Source organism: Mytilus trossulus, chromosome 14 (genome assembly GCF_036588685.1).
Source record: "Mytilus trossulus isolate FHL-02 chromosome 14, PNRI_Mtr1.1.1.hap1, whole genome shotgun sequence".
In the NCBI taxonomy this organism is placed as follows: domain Eukaryota; kingdom Metazoa; phylum Mollusca; class Bivalvia; order Mytilida; family Mytilidae; genus Mytilus; species Mytilus trossulus.
In genome coordinates this window covers 39,882,778-39,907,278 of record NC_086386.1, presented here as the reverse complement: position 1 = coordinate 39,907,278, position 24,501 = coordinate 39,882,778, and the positions used below count along the sequence as shown (strand labels likewise).

The following is a 24,501-nucleotide window of genomic DNA, read 5'->3' as shown; positions in this document are numbered from 1 at the left end:
ACATTATTTGGTTGCCCATTATAAAAAGCCTAGAAATGAAAACCGAACACGAAAGCAAATATATCTACTATATTTAATACTATTGTACTGTTTTCAATATGATTATTTTTTATACATCATATCAACCTCGGTATCAAATATCAGTTTTTTGGAAAACATAGTTTATTCTGGTATTTTCATTGTCTTTTTATTCATTAAAATCATACATATTAATAGCAAAACAAAACTTTTCTATTAATATATAGATCGAGACCATCTATTGCAATCTATTATCTCAACAAAAATGACAAGTGTTCGACAAAATAACTTTGGGTTTTTCGGTCTATTTACTTTTTATTTTGGTGTTTTGTTTTTGTGTTGTGCTGATTTCTTTATTTTTGCATTTTGTTTTGGCAAAGGAAATTCTTTTATTGATTAAATAACAGTTATTGATCTTTATGGTATTCATTCATTAAGAGCTTAAACTTTCCTCTTGAATAAAACTAATGGGTTTGGCTACACGCCTAGTTATTTTTGGTTTCATAATTTCTTCTATATTTGTATTCGGTTTTTTATTGTCAAATAAACTGTTATCGAGCAACACTGATGAGAAATAAAATTGTAGAAATGCACCTCTGATGCAGTGCAATTGGTACCGTTGATATCATTACCACCACCGCCTCTTATATCAATGCCATATAGGTTACCCCAATAACCTGGTATCCATATTAATATAATTTCAGCTTTCACTTTTCGAATGGTTAAAATTAACATTTGGATTATCTTTCTTAATTTTCTCTATGGAATAGTGAGCAATGCTAATGAGAAATGATAATTTTTATTCTAATGATAAAACATAATAAAAAAAACATTAACATCTCGAAAACGTTTTAGGAATACAAAAAACGCATGTAGCAAACAATAATAAAATGATCATGTTATAAGAATTGATATGTTTTGTGCATTCTAAAAACTGATAAGAGATCATCTCAGTATGGTTTACCCACAACAGGTATATCAAATTACAATATCTTAAATGTCCCTAAGTGGTAAAAGCTAAAAACTTGTACACAATAACAAAAGGGAAAACATTCCCCAAAGAATGTGTTCCATTCAAGCACTTTCAAAATACACTGTTACATTAGTAATACGGGTTAACATATATAATATATATACATGTATATATATATCCATACGAATTGAAGTGATCTGGTATAAATGGTTAAACGTACTAAGCTCTACGCATATCACACAGCCCAGTTATTGTTCAGTTGATATAAGTCGGGTCGTGGTGAATTTCGCTGTAGCTGAAATAAAAAAGTTTATTCGATGAACATGGATACTTTGAATGTCCTTCTTTCTGTTCTCTTGTCAAAATGTAGATATCAAGTAAACTTCAGTCGACGAGTCGATGGTTTCACGGCTTGTTTCCAGTTTCTGACTTCTGTAGTTTCAAATTATTTATGTTTGAGCTTTTTGAAGAAAACAAAACATGATGTACTACGCATAAAGACAATGTTTGTGCAGGAATGAACTAACCCTTCTTAACTCTATCAATTGTGAAAAATTGTACAGTGAATCTAGTGTGTTTTGTTGTGCGATTTCTATTGTGTTGAAATATGCTAACTTATTCCTTTTCAATTTTATTTTCTGTATTTTTAATTAATAATCAGATATTCAAATTACATTAAAAAAAACATTCAAACAACCTTCATTTGAAAAGCAAAGTTTTCGATAATCGTTGACGGTCATTACGGGTAACAAAATCCAATCAAAGCTCTGAATGGTTCTGTAATTATAATTATTTCCCTCTATTTTGATTTTGGCCATGTGAATGCCTATTACATATAATTTGCATTATGCTTTTGTTTATTGCGTTCATTGATATATGCGAAACAAAAATGGGTTATACATGTTCAATCAAAGAATAATTGTTCTACTATTTTTTTTGTTAAAATAATACACAGAGCAGACTTGGACTTCTTTTAAACTGAGTTTTACTGTGCGTATTGTTGTGTGTTTGTATTTTTATATTGGATAGAGGTAAAGGGGGAGGGTTGAGATCTAAAAAAACATGTTTCAATCCTCCGCATTTCCTAGCCTGTCACAAGAAAGAAGCCTCTGGGCTTTGTTAGTCTTGTATGATATTTAATTTTAGTTTTTTTATATATTTCGGAGTTTAGTATGACGTCCATAATCACTGAACTAGTATACATTTTTGTTTAGGGGCCAGCTTAAACATGCCTCCGGGTGTGGGATTTTCTCGCTTCATTGAAGACCCATTGGTGGTTTTTGGCTGTTATCTGCTCTCTTTCGTCGGGTTGTTTATTTGACATATTCCCCATTGCATTCTCAATGTTTATGCATATCTCATTTCATCAATATTACCTCTAGTTCATGTGCCTTTCTGTGCTTTAGACTAGGCAATATTGTATTTCTTGGAAACCTGGCAAATTGAGAATAAACATCGTGATTTGTCTGATTGGCGTCTAGTATTTCTTTCCAGGATGGTGCTTCTTCATCTAAATTCTCTGGGGTCTTTTGTCGTTTTTTAGCAGACGACATGATATACCATCCACCAATTTTTTGTGCAGATGGCTTGCTCATGTCCTATTTTAAAAACACATTATTTGCTGAGAGCGATGCATATATTTTTATATCAATTAGAATCGAGAGTCCGAAATCAAAGCAAATTAATATCAAAACGAATAAAAAAACAAGTCAAAGTATAATACAAGTGAATGACAAATACTGTCCACATTTTAAGCCGATTACTTTCGAAATAAAACGTTATGCTTCATAGCGTATACTGTATAATAGAAGTATATTTTTTTTAAACAACATTGAATTTGATTATTCACACTTAATCGGCGTATTTAGCCAATTCCAATCAGACCTTTATGACAGATTGTTTGAGAAAGAGTTTCAATAAAACAAAAATAGCCTCAGAATAGAAAATATATTTCGATCTCATGGTCGGATATACATTAGAAATTGCAAGAAATACCTTCAAAAAGAACGGAAATACCTTGAACAAGTCAATTTTCAAGTTTCTTGCCCGAACAATAAATTTACCTTAGGTTTTTTGGAATTCTTCTTCGAATGCAATACGAGAAATTGAGTAGCATATGATATCACGTCGAGATTCTTCCTTGCACCGTTCTATGAAAAATTTTACATATACATTTATATGCATATACACAGCGAGACGTAAACAGAGCACGTTTTGCTTTTGGGATGTTAGTCTACCGAGGGGACGTATCCATTCTTTTTTTTTATTTATTAGTAAATTCATATTGCGCACATATGTACACAATGATTGTATTAATAACAGGATAATGGCAATACACAAAAGGTCAGGAAATAATAGACGTACAAAACGTGCTCTATTTAATAATTCAAAAATATCACCGTAAATGTTCTGTTTGTTCATTGTTGTTAATTGTTATAAATCAGTCAATAAGAACTGAGATTTATTACCAAAAATCTAATTATTCATTTTGTTTAGTTTTTGTTAATATTTGAACTGGATCACATAAGGAACAATGCATTTTGGGAAACATAGGGATTGGTTACACCAGAACATTTACGGTTCTCAGTACTTATTGATATCAATAAAAACACTTTTTTCTGACATAAAAATTTGAACGTTTGACTTCATTGTCGATTTTTTACTAGAAGCAGATGCATAAAAAAAACTTTATAATGTGTATACTGTAAGAGATTAGACATGAGTCTTTCCACATCTGTACCTAAACAATTGTATTATAAAGTTAACGCTTGTGAAGTTCTATTGGTTGCTCCTAATATATCAAACGTAATAACAATGTACAAATTATTAAGAGAGATTATGCAAAAATAGATTATCCATGAGTAACATAGAGTCATTAAATCTATTAAAATTTCATATCTGGCTGTCATATTATCAAAATCAGCCAACTACTTGTCATATATTTACAGATATTGAAAAATACTCTTAGTTGAAATTGAAACAATTTTAGTTTTTTCTTTCATGTCTTTCACAAATATATTCGAACAGTCTAAACAGAAAGCCTTATTTTCGAATAACTCAAATGCCATATAATAATAAATATACTCACGTTTACTGCTGGATGATTTACAGGTAGGTTTTAATTCTTAAAATGGTGCACTGCATTTTATCACATTATATCATATTTATCTTGTGTGTGCATGAATATTTTTATCAGACAAACTGTAACATAACAAATGTGCCGGGTACAATAGCTAAAACAAAATGCAATAAAATTTCTTAATTTTAAATTGCCCAGATCTAAAAAGTTTGTTTCCGATATTAATAACTATTTTGATTATTTTTTTAATTCTAGACATTTAAGCAAAATAAAAAATAAAAATACCTTTAAGAAATAACTTGAATTACGAAAACAGACAATACAATGTTTAGAACGTGCTGCAACTTACAAAACTAACTGTAAAATAATCAAAAATACACTAGTGCCAATCTTGATTTCCACCCAAAAAGGGTAATTTTATTTCGACAGTGTTACAAGCATATGCCACAGAATTCAATGAAAATGTGTAATTAGGAAAAACTTACACTTTTAACAGCAATGATGTTTAGACTATCTACATCGTTATTCTAGCCGCGCGTAGTATACATCAATCAAAATCGTTCGCGTTTATTTTTGAAGTAGATCACGTACAAATGTAAACCAAATTAATTGATACTCCATAATCCTATAAACATGTTGATGTACGAATCGAATGTTTCATTTCAATCTGAACGCATGTCATTACATAAACAAACGACAACTACTGTACATAATATTTCTAACGAGCTATTGTGAAAAAAACCCAATATGAACCCTTAGAAAACAGAACAAGTTATTAATATATTTGACAAATACTACTGACGGTAAAATATAAGGGCATAATTTCATGATGAGCATATATCAGGAAGGTACGAAAGAAATGTGTAACTAATGGAGATATTCAAATGTTTGAAAAGGCAAAGCCACACATGACGAGGTAAAATAGTCTTCGATTAATTATCACAATTAATATAAAAACAGCATGTAATAAGAACGCTCGAAATTACCGAAACTAACACACAGTATCACAAACCATATATTTTTTTTTAATTTTTATTATTTGGCTTCATGAAACGTAGATAAACTATACATAGGATTATATTTTACATAATGTAGTAGTGTTTTGGTATTGCATTTATTGAGAATGAGAAGGTTGATAGTTTTGAAATATATTGACAAATCACCATTAGTTAGTAAACCTTTTGTTTATATTTTGAAAACATCACAAACTCGTTTAGTATAGGTATATCGAATGTGACGCCCAAACGTTTACTTTGGAATATATAGCTACCAGGACTTCTGCTGATTGCAGTGAATCTTGCCATTTTGTGCTTATATTAACGGGCCTGAATTCGAACTTAGGTCATTGATTTCGTTACCCTGTGCTTGCAAAATCCTACTTTATTGGCATATAAAAGAACAAATGCAACTTCTTTTTCAGGGGTTCTTTTAAGTGCCATGTTGCAAGAAACTTTTTCTGACATTTTGTAATGTGTCGTATCTTTAATCAGTACTCAGGAGTTATATTTTTTCTTTATCTGTCGCTTTTGATGAATACATCAAATTTGCTTTATAATTAAATTTGATCTCGTCCTGAATATTCATGAAAAATTTGACTCGCTTTTTGTCAAACAACAAAACCAATAGATCAAACAATAAATAATTTTGAAAGTATAAGCTGTAATTCCAGTATCATTATTTAGACCTATTTGATATCCGTTTACAACAGAAAGTACCTTTAATCTGTAGGTCAAATGTATATATATACAAAAGAAAACATATATCAGAGCACTCATTAAAATCTACAAACAATAGGCAAAAATCTAGGCATACATATTAAGAATGTATTGGGATAAGTTTAAGTGAATATTTCTCCATATATCAGGCATTTTTTGTATCTTTCGATTATGTTTCGTCTTTCATTGCTAGATTTTATATAAGTGGGGGTCAAGGATTTTTGTAAACCATCTTATTGTGGTGATATATTTGTTTCGTGATTTTTTACCTCATTGATATATTTTCAAGTTTAATATACTGTACAATATCATTTGATTCAAAAACAGTTTTTTCAATTAATTTGAGTCACAAATATGGAAATGCTGATGACGACTTCAGCCACAAGGAATTGATAATTCACGCTACAAAACATATCAGTAAATATCACAGTTGAACCAGAACAATTCACAATGAACATCACTATAGAATGGATTCTTCTCTGTCAATATCTATTCTAACTTGTGTCAAAGGAGTTTTCGGCATTAAGTCCATTTTGTACACCTTATTTGCATCATCTATGTTTGGCAAATGAACTTTTTTCGCTCGTGGTGTGTTACTTTTAGAGTTGTCGAACGGAGAATTGTTATTAGATGGCGACGACTTTGGCGAATCCATAAACGATCTTTCTCTTCTTACTGAATGTGTTGGTTTAGAAACATTCGACACTTCTCTTTGGAGAGAAGATTTCTCTTTAGAAATGTTTGACTTCTCTTTTTTAATCATTGATTTCTCTCTTGAAAGCCTTGATTTTTCCCTGTGGAGTGTAGAAATATCATTCGGTGACAATTCCTCTTTTTGAAGTGATGAATTTTCTTTCGAATCACCTCCAGAGCTTTCTTCTGATACTGTGTCATTTGTAGTTTTAACAGATGTAGAATTTACGAAAGATTTCGATTTCTTTGGGGTTTTCCCCCGTGGAGAACTTGCGGAATGTGCAAAAGAATGTGATCTCCATGAAGGTGGGCGAACTGATATGGGTTCTTGCTCTTTCCAGAAATTAGCTCTATCCAACAGATAACCAAGTCCTTCGTTGGCTTCTCCAACAACGTCTCTTTCTGCGGGGTTGTGTTTCGCTGATTCTGAAAATATTTATTTGAAATTTTATAAAATATAATAAATATTTATAAGTATAACTGACTTCTTTTTGTTTTAATTAAAGAAATTGTTCATTTTGACAACTCTTTATCATTTATATTCAATGCAAAAGTTTCTATTGTTACCATTAATTTGTTAATTTGTAGAAAAAAAACGGACAATCAAAGACTAAAATTAGAAAAACATATAAAACAATTGTCTGTAGAAAATAGACGAGAAGACAACGTCTCTTAATATTTACTCAAATACAAATTGCTCGGTTCACATCACATTAAAATCCGTAGTTAAAATGCAGTTGCTATGGAATGGTCGGTATTTCTATTTGACTAATGAATCAAATGACCCTGAGTTTGTTCATTCCGTTTTGTGGGTCTAATATTGACTTTGAGATGAAGAACAGCTATAAAAGCGCTATGCTTTTGATTTTTATCTATTTGAACTGATTTTATGTCCTGGATGGATGCTTCGTGTCCCTTTTTTTAAATAAGAAAATTATATACACTTTCTAAAATTTCCTTCGTGATCAAAAATTCTCTTGCTAATTCTCGCTTGTTTTTAAACGGTTTCATGCTTCTTAGAATTGTAATTGCCCTATTAGTTTGAAAACTTTTCAACTTTGGATAAACCTTTTTGATGTTCGCCCATTTGTCTTGATATTTTTTTCCTTTAGTGTTTTTTGTTTGCATTTGAAATAGTCGTTACGTTATTGTCTGTTGACCATGTTATACACTTCACTACACTTGTTTATATATGGCAAGTGAACATGTAGAAATAAATAATAAAAGTACTTACTTGTCATATAGTCAAAGTATTTTTTGTCAGTGTAAAGCTCCTCCAATAAATTACGCCATTTACTTTCCGACCATCTAAGCCTATTTGGGTCATTGCCAAGTTTTAAATCCCCACCAAATTTGGCAAGGATGTCGGACCATAGTTTCGGATTTTTCTTTCTATTTACTCTTTGGAGCGGAGGTAGGTCTTTTAATTTCGGATCTTCAAAGAAAAGCGGTAAATCCAAGTCCTGCTCTTGTGTCCAATTATTCACCTTTGCACTTCTCATTGAGGGGAAACTCCTGAGGGACGATAACGACTTTCTCTTTGTAACAGGTGGCGCCAATGTAGATAGACCCTTTTTCTTTTTCTAAAAAGGAATATTCTTTCAATCTCCTTGATGAGTAAGGTTAAGTTGATGACGCGTGCAAACATAAATATATATTTGTTAGATATCGCGTGCTTTAATATAACAATATGTGAATTAACAAGTGGTAACCAATACATATTGGATGCCAGTGTAATCTGAAATGTCTGTTGTGAATTTATTTGATATGAAATATACAAAATTAATGTATCTATACATAGAAGCTAAACTTACATTATCCTGATCTGTTTCTGTATTTTCAGGGCGTAAGTTTGGAAGAATAAGTCTTGGCGTAGCTATTTCCAAATCCATTTCCACATCTTCATCGTCAGTATCACATTCCTATTGGACAACAAAGTCACGTGATAAACTGCTTCCGTGTCACGTAATGACTCTTACAAAAAACTTTTTTCTCACCTTTTTGTTTATTTTTTTTTTAAATCTTGTTTTAAATTAATATTACACTAACATCCAAATTCTGTGACATTGTGTATTAAAAGTGTCCAGTAGTAGAAGTGAAATGAGTATTGACAAATATTTACATTAGCTTTAACGAAGTGAAAATTAATGTGGTGTTAGACATAAAAGTTAGATTTGAAATGTTATCTATATATTGAGAATACATCATAAAACAATATATCCAAGAATTCGAGTAACACGTTTGTTTCAATTTGGCAAGGACAATTACCATTCTCATCTATTCGACTATGTTTCCATTTTATAACTGTTGGGGTCTTTCAAAATGACTAATGCATGTTTAGGTGCACGTTAGCTGTCATAAACAGGTGTGCATCTCATTGCAAAATCACTTTTTCACAATTTCATGTGCATATGTAATGCACTTACGAAGTCAAAACTTTTTTTACTGAAACTTTGGACAATATGTATTAAATATGTTCCACTTCAGAGGACGCAATTTGTCATAAAAGATTGTTATCTCCCTTTGTCTAAAGAAATGGAAACCGATCGGTAATGAAAATAGACTATTATCTAATGCCATTGGACTTTTTTGTTCTAATATGAATATCAGGATATATTGTTTCAGTAAAATAAGACCATAGTTGGCTACCTCAACTCGACTACTTTTCCTTCTTCGTAAATGATTAAAAGAATCTATTTTAATAGTGATCTGTTTGAAGAGAAGAAACATTTGCTTGTGTATAAAACTGATTGATTGTCTATTAGTCTAAAGATATTAAGCATGAAAGTTAGATATCCAATGCAAATAACGTCAATACAATGTTTGTCAAAATGTTCTTGAACCTTAAATTTTATTAAATTTGAATTATTTCTATTGAATTTAAAAAAACATATAATATTCAAAATCATTATGTTTGTGAAAGTTCTAACTTGTTTTCAAACTTTGAACGACCTAATCGTCGATGAATTACATGTATTCTTACCTTTTTCTTCTTTTTCTTCTTTTTCTTTTTGCCTTGTGGTTCCTGGTCAACTTTTCTGTTTGCTAAAACATTCCTCTGTGACAACACTGGTCCAATTCCTCCATTCGCAGAAGGCATTTCTCCTTCCAAATGTTCAACTTGTCCTGGTAGGTTTACATCGTCATCCCCATTTTCGTCTCCATCAAAATCTTCGTCAGATTCCCAATCTTCGGCATCGATAGTTCCAAGGTCAAGGACTAACCTTTTCTTCTTTTTCACAACATTGCCATCAGCGTCCTTTTTACTCTTTTTCTTTCCTTTACCTTTCGATTTTCCACCTTTTCTTTTCTTTCTTTTTATTCTGCTTCGTGCGAGTTCCTTGAATCTTTTCATAAAAGACGCGCTTCCTCTTTCACTGCCTTCCATCTCATCGATAGGATCAAGGCGCTGACGCTTGTCCATGAACAAGGAAGCATCAATCTGCAAATAAAACATGTTTTGTTATATTACACCTAATACATGTACAAAATTCATGAACAACATTTTTCGTACGTAAAACGAACAGACTAAGGATAAATTGTATTTCAATGATTAAAAACTTAGCCTTGTTATGTAACGTAAATTAAATACACAAATGTAAGCTTTTTATCTTGTGTAATCTTCTTCTGGTGTAAAAATCTTTAAAAAGTCGTTTGAGGTTAGTCTTTTTATCTTTTTTTTTGCATAAATATAATACGTGTATTTCAAGATTGATCACTTTTTAAAGTCTCTTTTAATACTTATTAAAAATGAACATATGATGTCTCCGTCAGTAAAACATCAACTCAACAAGGATAGTAAACACCTTCACATACTTTTTTTATATCAATATTAATTGTGTTCTAGTTACACTAACGGTACCACATTAACTGCACCAGATGCGCATTTTGGCCATCAATGCCTCTTCAGTGATTGTCTAGTTACGACCTCAGACCTCAATCTCTAATTCTGAGTGTGATGTTTAGAAGAGTATTTTATTGTGTAATAGGGCATTCGCGCCTTAGCTTTTAAAACATTTGCTCAATAACAAAATGGGCAATTGCGATTTTTCTACATAACATTTGAGCTTTTGGGTTATATGGTTTCCTTTTCAATGTAAAACAAAAGGTGCTATTTTTACATCCTACTCGTTATATGATAAAAATGAAAGTTCAAGATTAATAGCAATGTACATGACATTACGATGAAAGAAACATTTATAGTAAGTACTTCGTCAGTTTGTAATAACTTGTACATGTATTTACATAAACGATACTTCATAAACATTTTACCATAACTTTAAGAGTAATCATGACACTTATATTACCCCTTTTATTTGGTTATTACTGTTTGTATACATCCCTAAACAAACTGAGGGCTAACAGACAGTACTGATGTTATATAAATCAAGATTATGAATTTTATTTAAGTACAAATGTATTAAGATTACTCATTTACGTCAGTGACATTTTAAACTGTCGCAGAGATATTAAAACAGAAGAAAAAATCCAAAATTAAATGCAGATCGAGAATTATTTGTTGGAAAGTAAGAAAAATATACACGAAACCAATTTTACTGCCTCAGATGCGCATTTCGACAAAAAATTGATAATTCAGAAATTATGGGAGCCAAATTAAATTGAAAGCCTAAAACCTTATTACAAACGTAGATGCTATCAAAAGGATAATGAAGTAAATCCAAAGTCAAGCCTTTCTTTTTAATTAATGTCCAGTGAACGATATTTCATAGAAGAATATGATTTATAGATTCATGCATAAGAAAAAGAAGAAATTATTGAATGCAATTAAAGGGCCCGTTTCCTATAGCATACACATATATATAATATTAATTATACAATAATCATAAGAATATATTATATTAGATATAGATGATTAGATAACTATACTCACTACTAGATGGTGATTGAAAATAAATAAAATATAATATTTTGTCTCTTATACAAATACAAAAATAATAAAAAAAATAATAAACCACATTACTACTCACTACATGTATATTTCGTTTGTGGAATGCAAATTTTCTCTTATTTCAAAAGTACTTGAAATCTTGACACTGACATGTTAACCTTTACAGACTCACATGATATCAACCAAATAAATTGGTCATACTTTGAAATATGAGGGAAGTTCTAACATTGAATGCTTACTTCGTTAGGAATAAAATTCCGTTATTTTTCATACGCAGTTCATTCTATTATTCCGGAGGGTCAAACCTTTGTATTTCAGCAATTGGTTAGATTGTGCCCTTGTTTACAAGTCAACAAGTACACAAGTACACAATGAATGCAGCCATTTAGGGACAATTTCCCCAGATTTTTTTTAATTTCTAGTTAAATACTCTAAAAAGCTATGACTTATATCAAAGAAGTATCAATAAAACTTCGATTTACAAATCCTGTTGAAACATTAAAATGACAAAAATTCCTAAAAAAAAACCATTTGTACATACCATATTTTGTCGAGTAAAATCGTCCATGTAATCATCATCGAATCCATCAAATCCCTGTAAATAAACAAATTATTTAAATGTAAATAAATAAATTATTTAAATAATGGTTAAGTCTATTATCGCATTTGTAAACAAAGACTTTTAAACGTCACCTTTCGTTAACGTATAAATGTGTATGTCAAACAATCGGCCAGCGATGTCATTACAGATTTTCTTCTATGTATAAATGATATCAATAAAAGAAATACGTGCATGAAATCCCTTTTGAACAATTGTCCAGAGATGGAATTACCGATTTTCTTCCTTTTATTGGTATCATAAAAGGATATAATTTGGCTGCGTGTGGACGTCCTCGAAACTAGATTTAAACAAGATTTAGTGTCCAAAGATGGGATAACTGATGTTCTTCCATTTATTGATATCAATTAAAAAATTATATACGTCTGCATGTGGAAGTCATGGAAATCAACTTTTGAACAATTGTCCAAAGATGCCATTACTGATTTTCTTCCTTTTATTGGTATCAATAGAAAGATATATGACTGCATATGGACGTCTTGGAAATTGAATTTTACAAGTGTCAAAAGATGAGCTAACTTATTTTCTTCCATTTCTTTAGTGAATCAATAAATGGAGATTCAATTTAGAGGTCAAAGGGACAGCGACAAAACAACAGGATTTCAAAACAATAAGGAGACGTGGTAGGATTACCATTGAAACAATAATCCGTCTACTACCAAAGAACATATGTTTACTCGACAAACGAGCATTAATATGGGGAAATGTGGGATACAAATCAATGAACGAAAAAATTAACAAATCTTATGAATACATTTATATTCTTAATAAGTTTATATTTCATTCAAAATAAAATGAATTGGATTAGGAACATGCAAAAGCACAAATGCACAGAATGAATTTATTTTGAGCATCCTTGAAACATTTGCCACTGGACGCAATGTAACTAACAATCAATCAGTCAGTTGGTCAATGCATGCAAACACAGATCTTTGGTACAGTTCGTGTATATCTGTTAATCTTAAGCCAACTCATACGAAATTTATTTTACCTCAAATCCTTGGGATCTCAATCTTTCAATTTCTATATTTGAAGGTGTAACCATTTTGTCATCGCTGTATATTAGACGATCGATGTTATATTTAGAATCGTCCGGAAGTCCAAGATCCATTTCCGGTCTCAAATCGGGGTTTTCTCTCTTTTCCCTAATTGTATTCTGTCGAAGCCGTCTCTCTTCTTCTTCCATTTTCTTTCTTTTTTCTTCTTCTTTTTTCTTCTTCCACATATATATTGCAAATATAATGGCGATGATGATAATTAGAAGCAGAATAACGATGGCAATGTAGATTCCTATACTAGCTGCAGCTACTGTCTCGGGCACTAGTTGTGAAAAAATAGACAAGGGTTTAATGTTTGAGCTAATAAATACTATTAGCATAAATTTTAGCATTTATAAAGTAGCTTCTTTTGTGTTTCTTTTGCACTGATTATATTACTGCGATTCGTTTTCACGGCAGACTTTCATTTCATTTTCAAACAAAATCTTAAATTCCACGAGGTTGTTTTTTGTTATGTTGAATTCTTAAATTTATGGACTCGAAACAGAAAACTTTTGTTTAGTCTCGGTCTACTTTGAGATATAAGGGTATAAACATCTTGTGCCCTTTTCTGTTTTGATCTTTACGAAAGAAATCACGCAAAGCCATATGATTTACATTGAAATAAGATGTAAAATAATAGAGGATTTTGCATTTTGACCACAGCAAATCTTTTCATATAGGTTTACAACGTAAACAAATTTTAACCTAAAAAATATGAAGAAATGATACTTTTGCCAGTCAGAGTAAATAAATATGATGGAAATCCTACCACAAATAGATTCTGCTGTTAGAACCAAGTTTCCACCAGTGGCATTAACATTTGTGGCATTCTGTCCATAATGACAATCCTGTGGATATTGTGTAGCATACACAACGCTATTAATTGTTTCAATTACCTGAAATTAATATATCGAACGAAAATATAAACAGTATAAATATGCCATTGAAAATTCATACTCGTATAAAATATAACGACTAAAAAAGCAGAATACATCGAACGAAATCATAAATAGCATGCATATGCAATTGAAAATTTATATTAAAAAAGTTTGATCAAATATACATGTAACGAATGAAAACATTCTCATTTGGTACAAATTAATGAATTAATCAAAATACATGCATGAGTTTTTAATAAACACTTTAGTTCTGTACTATGGAAATTCCTGTAGATTGCCCGTGACTCAGTTTTGACTTTAGTGGACCAATGGGATTCCCGTGACTCGATAGTGATTGCCGTATAATGATTTCTGTGGCTCGATGGAAATTGCCGTATAATGATTCTCGTGGTTCGATGATGATTGCCGTATAATGATTCCCGTGGCTCGATGATGATTGCCGTATAATGATTCCTGTGGCTCGATGATGATTGCCGTATAATGATTTCCGTGGCTCGATGACGAGTGTCGTAAAATGATTCCTGTGTGTCGATAATGATTCCCGTAGCTTGATAGTAATTCAAGTGGTTTGATACATGTAGTTATTCCAGGTGCGTTAAAGCAAATCCCATGGATCGATAGAACGAACATGCAACTGATAATCCATTCCATGAAATAATCATTTTACTGTTGTGTTTCGGATATTTGATCTGATTAATTTTCAATGGTATCTTTACACTACTTGTATCAAGTTGACGTTCAAGTGACTAACTGAAACCTATTGATAATTTGTATAGTAAGTATTATTTGGTTAGTCGATTTCAGCAGCAATTAAACTCTAAAAAACAAGTACATGCAAAACCTTTGAACCCAGTTATATTTAAATTGATAGAAAGAGATATAACTATCAATATTTACTATCAGTTTAGTAAAATTCATTAAAACATGCCAAGCATTTAATTACTGTTTAAAGTGGAAATTTTGCTTTTTGTTTTATTTTCAAAAGTTAGAAAATCAACATGCTATGCTATTTTAATAATTCGTACTGGGGATAAAGGCTTATTGATATTTGCATATTTTATGAAGAACAAAAACTATGGTGAAACCTACGATACATTTAAGTTTTAACTCAATTAAAGTTTTGGCGGAAAAGGTATATTGAAAAACGTTTAAAAGAGAGCGAATATCAAAGTGTTCAGGAAAGTTAAAATTTAAAAAGTATAATTGAAAGTATAATTGATAAAACTCTTCTTTTTTTTTTAAACAAAACATATCGAATGTTGGAAGCGCCCAAATGCTCTGCCGTGACATCCTCATTATTATTTTTGAAATAAATAAGGTTGTTAATGAACAAATCCCAATGATAGGAGAGTTATGAAAACAATTGCAAATTCAAGTTACAGTGTTGGTAAATTATATATATATATATATGCATGCGTTAATAACCACATTTGTAGGAGACCACTAAAAGAAGTCTTCCGTAGAGCTCTCGTAAAATTCATAAGACACAAATAACGTATCGTACTTATGTAACGCGTGAGTGTATAACTTGTGCTTTATCTATAGCAGGTCAAAATTAAACGTGAATCATTGTACTTAATGAATGGCTATTATTTATTTTGATTTTATTGAACCATAAAACTAATTTTTGACTCTTCACATTGAATAATCCGCGAAGCTGATTATGTAAAATGTGAAGAGTCAAAAATTAGTTTTATGGTTCAATAAAATCAAAATTAATTATTGCCATTCATTATAAATAAATTTCTATCAAAAATAAGGCTCAAAGACCTTTTTATATTATCTATATTAACAATAACAACGTACACACACATATTGGCGTATGAATACACAACGTCAGAGTGGGCGTGTCGCCATCAAAATTGATAACATTGAAAATAAAACTAATAATTCAATCAATCAGAAGACAGTTAAAACAACAAATTTATTTATTTACTTTTGTGCTTTCTCTGCAGTCTAAGTTAAAAACGTCAGGCATTGTACTTACTATAGCCTTAAGACCTAAGTCAATGTACTTACATAACACGTGAATCTGTAACGTGTGTAGTATGTGCTTCCATCTGCTGTACAGTATAAGTTAAAACGTGAAACTTTGTGCTTTCTCCGAAGGCTAAGTCAAAAATGTGAAGCATTGTGATTTCTCGTAGTCAAAAACGTGAAGTATTGTACTTACATAACACGTGAATCTATAATATGTGGTTTCATCTGTTGTAGAATCTAAGTTAAAGACGTGAAGCAATGTCGCAGATCCTGACGTAGAGGAGTACAAACAATTTACTATACCGCCAGCTAAAACGAGAAAAGAATACTTGTAGTTGGGACTAATGTATTAATCATGGTTCCAACATAAAGTCGCATTTTATTCTCTAAATTGTTGGATGAAATAATATTTTTCAGTGTAGTAAACATCATTTTTACAGACTAATAAAAACGGCAAAGTCTGAACAAAAAAGTTAGTTGTTACATTAGTGTAGGTACAATAGCTCTTATATTTAATGTAAATATACGATATATAAAATTCGTTTATCAATACCAGTGAATGTAATACGACCACTACATGATTTAACAAAGTAAGGTAAACGGAAATATGTGAAATACGTCAATGAAACAGCAATATAACGACACACACATTTAAAGTGTATGTAAAGGGTATATTACAGTTTCTATTCAAAGATTGATAAGAACCACCCCTTTTTCCTCCATCCACACACACATACACGCACACACATACCTTTGCCTTGCGAAAAGAAATATATGAATCTAAAATTCACACATATAAGGTCTAACACAAACCTGTTATTTTTAAAAGAGAGTTAATAACTCACCAGAATAAGCTTGGGTCTCGGAGCATAGTGAGTAATCAAAGGTCATTGTGGATTTGTCTGTACAAACGTCTAATCCACTGCTAGCAGCACACAGATTTCCGCTTCCGGTATCGTAGGTATAATTAAACGTTCCCAGAAATGAATCTGGACATTGAATTTTCTGACTAGATATAGTGTCTGAAAAATTGAAACAAAATAGTTTTAAAATAATTCAAACAGACATCAAATATACTGTGTCACCCTAAAATCGACGTTCTTGACTTTTTTTTATATCGACATTATATATTTTGTATTTTTCTTGAACTATAATATAAAAAAGAAGATGTGGTATGATTGCCAATGAGACAACTATCCACAAAAGATGAAAATGACACAGAAATTAACAACTATATGCCACCGTATGGCCTTCGACACTGAGCAAAGTCCATACCGCATAGTCAGCTATAAAAGGCCCAGATAAGACAATGTAAAACAATTCAAACGATAAAGCAACTTTATAGACAGAAAATATTCTAAAGAAATCAACAATCGTTAAAATGTTGTCATGAAATTCAATACAATTTGTAAAATTTGCTCGGTACTTAATGGTTTCATGGTACCTCGAAATATCCTTTGCGAGATCAACATTTGATAAAGACATGTTTAAAGTCTTATGAACAAATTCCTTAACTGTAAAATGAGTATATATAATAAAGGTAAGTATTCCAAGAATTTTCTCTAAAATATGCAAACAATTATCATAATTAAACGATCATGTGTGACTTTTTGTAATATCACATGTGTAACTTTCTGTCCTGCAACTTTTTTCGCGTTTACTTATTCTAAATTTAATTTCTGTACTTCAACTACTTGTCACGTGACTTTCTGTCTGCTTACCGTTTTTCTAATGGATTTTTGACATAGTGGGAATATGGAAAGATGAACTCACTATTTTTTAGAAGCATGTGATAACTTAAAGTTGAATAGTCTGTCAGCTCGCATATTGTATTGATGTCGGAGACCGTCACTGTGTTATTTAGGTAGATCTTTAATCTGGCGTATTCCGCGTCTTTCAGTTGTGCTGCAATTGTATAAATAAAGATTAAGATTTACTAGCAGTAATATGTAAGAGAAGTTGTCTATGGTATAAATAAAAAGAGATATGAACCATGACCTAATAAGTGAGCTCGTCAGAGAAAAATCAAATATAGTTCTTAAGAAAGTCTAAATGGGTAATGCAAATTTTATGTTAAAAAAATTATAGGCTAGCGCAAAAAAAAAAACACATTAAAATATCGATGAACATGTCGAAATTGAAATAATTGATCAAAAAATTCCTGGTTTTTTTACCACTGTCTTCATTTAAATTTTTAAATAAGACATCGTATCGCAAAATGTATATTAAGGCATCTTTAAGGCGTTATCGGACCATAGATGAATTATCACGTTGTGATTGGTTAAACGCCGTCACGTGGTGACCCCCTATGAGACCGTAGGGGGTTAGTAGGTTTCATAGGGGGTTTATGACGCGTTAATGGCGACGTCATCTATTAATGGTGTTGCGTTTCGTTGTTTATTTTTCAACAAAACGCCGCAGAAAAGTCCAGCGTCCGATAAATTCGTTATACGGTTAACTACTGACCCCCTACGGATCCATAGAGGGTGAATAAAATTCATAGGGGACTCGGCCTCCGGCCTCACCCCCTATGGATTTTACTAACCCTCTATGGATCCGTAGGGGGTCAGTAGCGAACCATATAACTTATATTAGCATACACGACAAGACAATGGCTGTCTTAAAAAAAAAATGGTATATGTATATAATAATTTCAAACGATGGTCTCTAAATATTTCTTTGCTTGTCATTTTTACATGTCCCTTTTTTCCGTAAGTAAATCATTAACGTATCCAGTGACTTATAGTTATACCACTTACTTGTTGCCTGGTAGTAGCGATACTTGTATCCTGAAAGGGCGGTTAAATCCATACAAATGTAGGCAACAAATGGGAGGGCAAACACGTAAAATACTTCTGAACTGAAAACAAAAAACAAAAAGCATAAAGTAAGCTAGTTGTCATATCTACAAATAACCTCAACATACACACTAAAATAAACTACGGATAGGATACAGCTGTATGTTTTTAATATTACTTTTCGGCTACTTATTTCACATGCAATGCATGTCACCCATTTCAAAATGAATAACCAACAAAATAACTTTTCTCTTTCAAAATGTTTTCTTTGCACTTCTTACTTCAGTCATATGACATATTACATGTACAATTGATTTCGATAGTATTTCAATAGTATTGACAGCAATAAGTTCAACTACTCAAACATATGATCGGTTAACACAACTATTATATATACTTTTTGACTTATAGGTTTGTATTTGTTGTCCTTAACTGCAATATTAGTTACTTATGTAAGTGATTTCTGCGATATCTTTTGTAGTTCATTATGTGGATCAAAAGTCGACAAAAGAGTGAATTCCCCTTCATGTCAAATCCCATTATTCATTCGTTGTTTATTGACGGTTTCACTCGTTCATATCTAGTTTATCGATACAACCTCAAAGCTATATTTTTCAATGCATATATACACAAGCGTTAGCCTTTCAAAAAGGGCTTTCTTAGCTGATGAAAATGGAAAGTGCTCGTAATATCTTCCAATTAGCTGGTAGCAAGAAGAATTCACGGCCTTACTGTGCATCGTTCAATTCTTAATATCGACTCGATAATAACGCGTGATTGACAAATAAGTTCCACACAAACCGATATTAGGTTTGAGCAATTGAATGTTGCTGTATGCTCTCTTATGTTACATTCATCAGTAATCTGGTCAAGCATGCTTACCTGCTTACATATTGCGTGCCACTGCTCATTTCACAAGTAAAAGTAAAAGTACCGAATGATGCAACTTTGAAATTAGAAAATGTATTTGATGTGAATGTCAACTCTCCCCCATTACTACTATACCAATCACCATTCAGGGCGGACGGAAATGTACAGGCGCCATCTGAAATATAAAAATTGTCCTCAAGTATTTGCAACTGAGCTAAAAGTCAAAAATAACAATAGGATGGGAATTGTTGACGTTGTTTTTTTGTGGGTTTTTTTGTGAAGTTCTAAAGCTATCCCGAACGAGTTTCCGATGTCCGTAATTGTTCAATGAAAATTCTGTAAACGTACCTGGATCTGTAATCAAGTGAGGCATTCCAAATATGAGTTTCGTAATGAAACAAATTAAAATTAGATTGATTATCATTGACATATCTTCAACGGCACGTGACGTTTTGTACATTTTGATAGAACATTTGCGCTTTTTAAATAGACCTGTGGGCTTAATGTTTAGGACATTTGCGCTTTATTGACGTAATATTGGATTTATAATGGTTTAAAAAATCATTGGATATCTAAAAAATAAAAAAATAAAACATAACGCATTCATACAGTTGGTTACACTGTATGATTGCGTTCGATCTGGAGAGGGATTACATGTATTTGCTTTGTCTCCGATCCGCTTTTATCTATATGCACAGCCCTTTAACAAGGGTAAGAATTTGCATGGTGTTCTCAGTTTCAGAATTATCATTATTTTATGTTGAAGGAGTAGGTTTAGTTAGACCACTTATTGGCCCCAAAATATAGCAGTTTTAGAAAATTGTGAAAATGTTATCTTTAAGTAGATATAGGAAGATGTGGTGTGAGTGCCAATGAGACAACTCTCCATCCAAGTAACAATTTAAAAAGTAAACCGTTATAGGTTAACGTACGGCCTTCAACACGGAGCCTTGGCTCACACCGAACAACAAGCTATAAAGGGCCCCAAAATTACTACTGTAAAACCATTCAAACGGGAAAACCAACGGTCTAATCTTATATTTTGGATTTAAGGTATATTTTGGATTTAAGGTATATTTTGGATTTAAGGTATATTTTGGATTTAAGGTATATTTTGGATTTAAGGTATATTTTGGAGAGCAAAATGCTTCTGCTACATAAATATGAGCGGTTTTGCACAAATCTCATGTTTTAGCATCATTAAGTCATGCTAAATTACTGAATCTTTAAAATTCTAAAATGAAAGTGGCCACATTCGTATTCATCCTTTATATTGAAATGTAAGTTGTATTTGATGATAATACAAAACTAAATAAAGGTTGAGGATGAATACGTATGCGACCACTTTCAATTTTGACAAAAAACCATCTGAAAAGTGACGTTTTTTGGCATATTTGATAGATTTTTCATATCTAAGCTTGAATCAGAGCGTTTTTAATTGGTAAATAAGTTAAAATCTTTCATATTAACTAATCCAATCAATTGAAATAAACTCACGTTAGATGAACCTAAATTTTGAGACCAAAATCGGCCCTTACCGGACCTACTCCTTTTGACATTTTCATTATCAAATTTAATTGGATTTTGTTTTTCACGATTTTTTATATTGAAGCAGCTTTTATTCTTTTTACTTTTAACCTCTTTTCTCCATTCTATGTTGTTGTTTTCCCATCATTCTATATCCTGCAAACGATATCAAGAACTTGGTGTAGACGTTAGAGCAAAATCCTGTTTAGCTCGAAGACGGCATGGCGTACTTTGTGAGCTACCACTTTTAAAATACGTTACAGCTTGCAAGTACAAACTATATTTTCTTATGTTATATCATCTTATCTGCCTATAAACTATTTATCACTGGCATTAAGCATTCATCCACCCATTTTTCATGTTGAACGTTTGGAAGGCAAATACAAATTAACCCTACAAAAACTTCACTTATAGCTTAAACAAAATAAGCCGTGCTGTACTAGATGATGAGCATGGGTAAAATAGAATCATATTCAAAACAGTGTGGTCCTGGCCATTGATTGGCGACCTAAATTATCCCATTGACTGGGACAGATTAGGTGAACGTTTGTCGGTAACGACCCTTGCTCACTCCTTACTTATTATAGAATTTAAACTGTGGGGTCACCAAAGGTTCTTAACGCCTTTAATGATAAAATAATTCGAAAAATTATTCAGGAATAACCTTTATGTTTTGATTTATATTATTGATATAAATCAACACATCGTATTATTCCGGATTAGTTTTTCGAATTGCTTTATTTAGGTGTTGAGAATCTTTGGTGACCCCTCAGATTCAGTGTCTTTAACAAGTACCTAGTGAGCAGTGATTGTTACCGCCAAACGTTCACCTAATCTGTCCCAGTCAATGGGATAATTTAGGTCGTCTATCAATGGCCAGGACCACACTGTTTTGAATATGATTCTATGATAAAGCAAAAACAAATGGATAGAGAAAAATGGACAAAAAATAAAGCATAGAAAATAATTGAGTTCTGAAATATAAAGAATAAATGCTACAGTTAAAGAATTGGTTAAAAATATACTGCTTATAGGTTGCATTTCTGTAAATATAGACAATGCAATTTTTGACAGGAACTCCCTTTGCGGCTTAAACGTTGACACTAAGAGGTTTCGTGAAAAATCATATCTTAGAATAGAAAGTTGATATGCACTGCTATTTTATTCAAAGGTCAAAATATAGGGCTGTGCTGCATATTTTCAACACTTGTATGTCCCGAACTTGTTCTACTAATACTAGTTAACTTAAAACTTAAACTAAAATTTTGTACTACCCCATACTTTACTGTTTGCCTGCTTCAGAATAATTTTTTCACCGCAATAGTATGTTTTTATATTGTAAACAGTCCCAAATTATGTCTCTATGAGATGGAACATAAAGATCATATCTGGGAAACAGTATGTTTACAAATCAAACTATCTATGAATATGTATCTCCATAACAGGTGTAGTTTGAGAAACAGCTGTATTTACCAAGTGCATTTAACATAAAGAAAGAACAATGTTCAAAATACAGTATAGCCATTATTTATAAACAGATAAAGAAAAGTAAGCGGACAAAACTGAAATACATAAATGAAGGACCTCCCATCCTTACCTCCATGCTTGATATAAAGTAGCTGGTACGTCTGCTAACGGTCTTACCTAGAGCATTGAGGGACATGCAATATCTTGTATGCAGTAAAAGAAATGTTCACAGTCTTGCGTTAGACTACGTGTATCAATTGAACAAAGCTAGCAAGTATAGCTCGAAATTAGCCTGCAAAAAAACTACGATTGCATATATTATATAAATCGAAAATCTTGTTCACTGAATACAGGAAATTCGTTATTAATGTTTGAATGTTTTCTGCGCAACTGCGAAATTTAATACACGCGATTTCATCGGCAATTTCAATTTCGAGAAAATAAGTCGATAAGCAAAAGGTACATACCTTTTTAGTATAAAAAAAAAGTACAATGCCTATATAACAAAATAAGGCTCCATAAGAGTCTCAAAAAATATTGTTACGGCACAATTTTCCAATGCACATGCATGAAGCTTTGAATTGTGTCCTTTTTAATTGAAAAGTTCATAATGAAAAACTTACCACTACAAACAACAGCTACCAAAAGAATAATTACAAAATACAATCCTCCATTTTTGATATGTTGACATTCCATTTTTATTTTTTTTATATTGAAAACCTTATTTTAATCTCCATTTTAGAAGAATGTTATGGTGCGGAAAATTAATCCCATTTTTTTCTGACAAATTCACATTTTCAAAAAATTAATCACAACTATAAAATAACAATTAATTTAGCATTTCAGTCCAAGTCGAGGGTAAAAACTTCCCGATCTGTATTCAAATGGTTTCTAAGAGATTAGTGTATTGAACTAATCTTTTTAGGATTATCTTAATATTATAATTTTTAAAGCATGACCAATTTGATAAAATTTAGTATATCGTTCATTGCTTTGTACAATATGTTAAAAGGGCTAGTAAATATTTTGGAATTTTGTCAGAAAAAAATTGAGTAATGTTTTAAGCCGATTCTTTTACAAACTTCAGTTCAATGTTTTACCTCGATTTGACTTAATTATTATAACATCATTTTTATGCATGATATTGTTTGTTTATTTATAACTATTTTATTACGTCTCTCTTTCTGAATTTAATGTATTCAAATAGGTTTAATTATACTGATTTATAAAGTGATTCATTTCTGGTAAAGGTCTTCAATTGATTCTCGGCTGTATTATGTCCAGTGGCCTACATTACAATAATATTGTACGTGCGTGCATGTGTTTGTACGTGTGTGTGAGAGAGAGAGAGAGAGCGCGAGCGAGAGTCAGAGAGGAAAGGTATATCGTATAGTTGTTAGTGAGAGAGACAACAACAACGAAAAAACTTATGAAAACAATTCTCAAAAAAATTAAATGAAAACCTCATGTTTTTTGGTGATATCCATTTGACGTGACTCTGCAATTATACATCCCGTCTTTGTCTTATTGTTTTGCGATAATTTTTTTATTCTTTTTTTTCATTTTTGCTAAATTGTGCTTTGCTTATACATTATTGCCTTTTTGTGTTGCTTTATACATGTGACGTGCCTCTGTACTTCTACATCCCGTCATTGTGTTTTTGGGCTATGGTAATTTTTTGTATTCTTGTCTATAATAGTTACTAATGTGTTTTGTATATACATGCCTTTTTGTGCTTCTTTGGTACATATTTTTTTTTTTTTTTCTTTATGGTGATCGAGATTATAGCATATGTTAATGCTGTACCCCATTTATTTTTATTTTTTACCTATTGTAGATATAAAAAGATGTGGTATGAGTGCCAATGAGACAAGTTGAACTCTCCAGTCAAATATCAATTCATACAGGTAAACC

General features: G+C 31.5%; 1 protein-coding gene across 6 annotated transcripts; it reads right to left on the bottom strand.

Annotated features, from left to right (window-relative positions):
• Positions 1–803: 803 nt before the first annotated feature.
• LOC134695799 (uncharacterized) lies at positions 804–23,477 on the bottom strand. Of its 6 annotated transcripts, none has more exons than XM_063557214.1 (14): positions 23,211–23,477; positions 19,606–19,768; positions 18,685–18,785; positions 17,699–17,830; positions 16,771–16,947; positions 16,119–16,234; positions 13,816–13,942; positions 12,998–13,326; positions 11,929–11,982; positions 9,462–9,920; positions 9,128–9,187; positions 3,055–3,141; positions 2,368–2,589; positions 804–1,451 (listed from the first exon to the last, which is right to left on the bottom strand). In XM_063557214.1, exons 1-14 carry the CDS (start codon positions 23,281–23,283, stop codon positions 1,437–1,439), a joined length of 2,115 nt encoding a protein of 704 aa, XP_063413284.1. In that variant the 5' UTR covers positions 23,284–23,477; the 3' UTR covers positions 804–1,436. The 6 variants fall into 6 exon arrangements, with proteins under 6 accessions (XP_063413284.1, XP_063413283.1, XP_063413286.1 ...); XM_063557213.1 differs by having other exon boundaries at positions 804–1,286; XM_063557216.1 differs by lacking the exon at positions 3,055–3,141 and having other exon boundaries at positions 804–1,286.
• Positions 23,478–24,501: the final 1,024 nt, after the last annotated feature.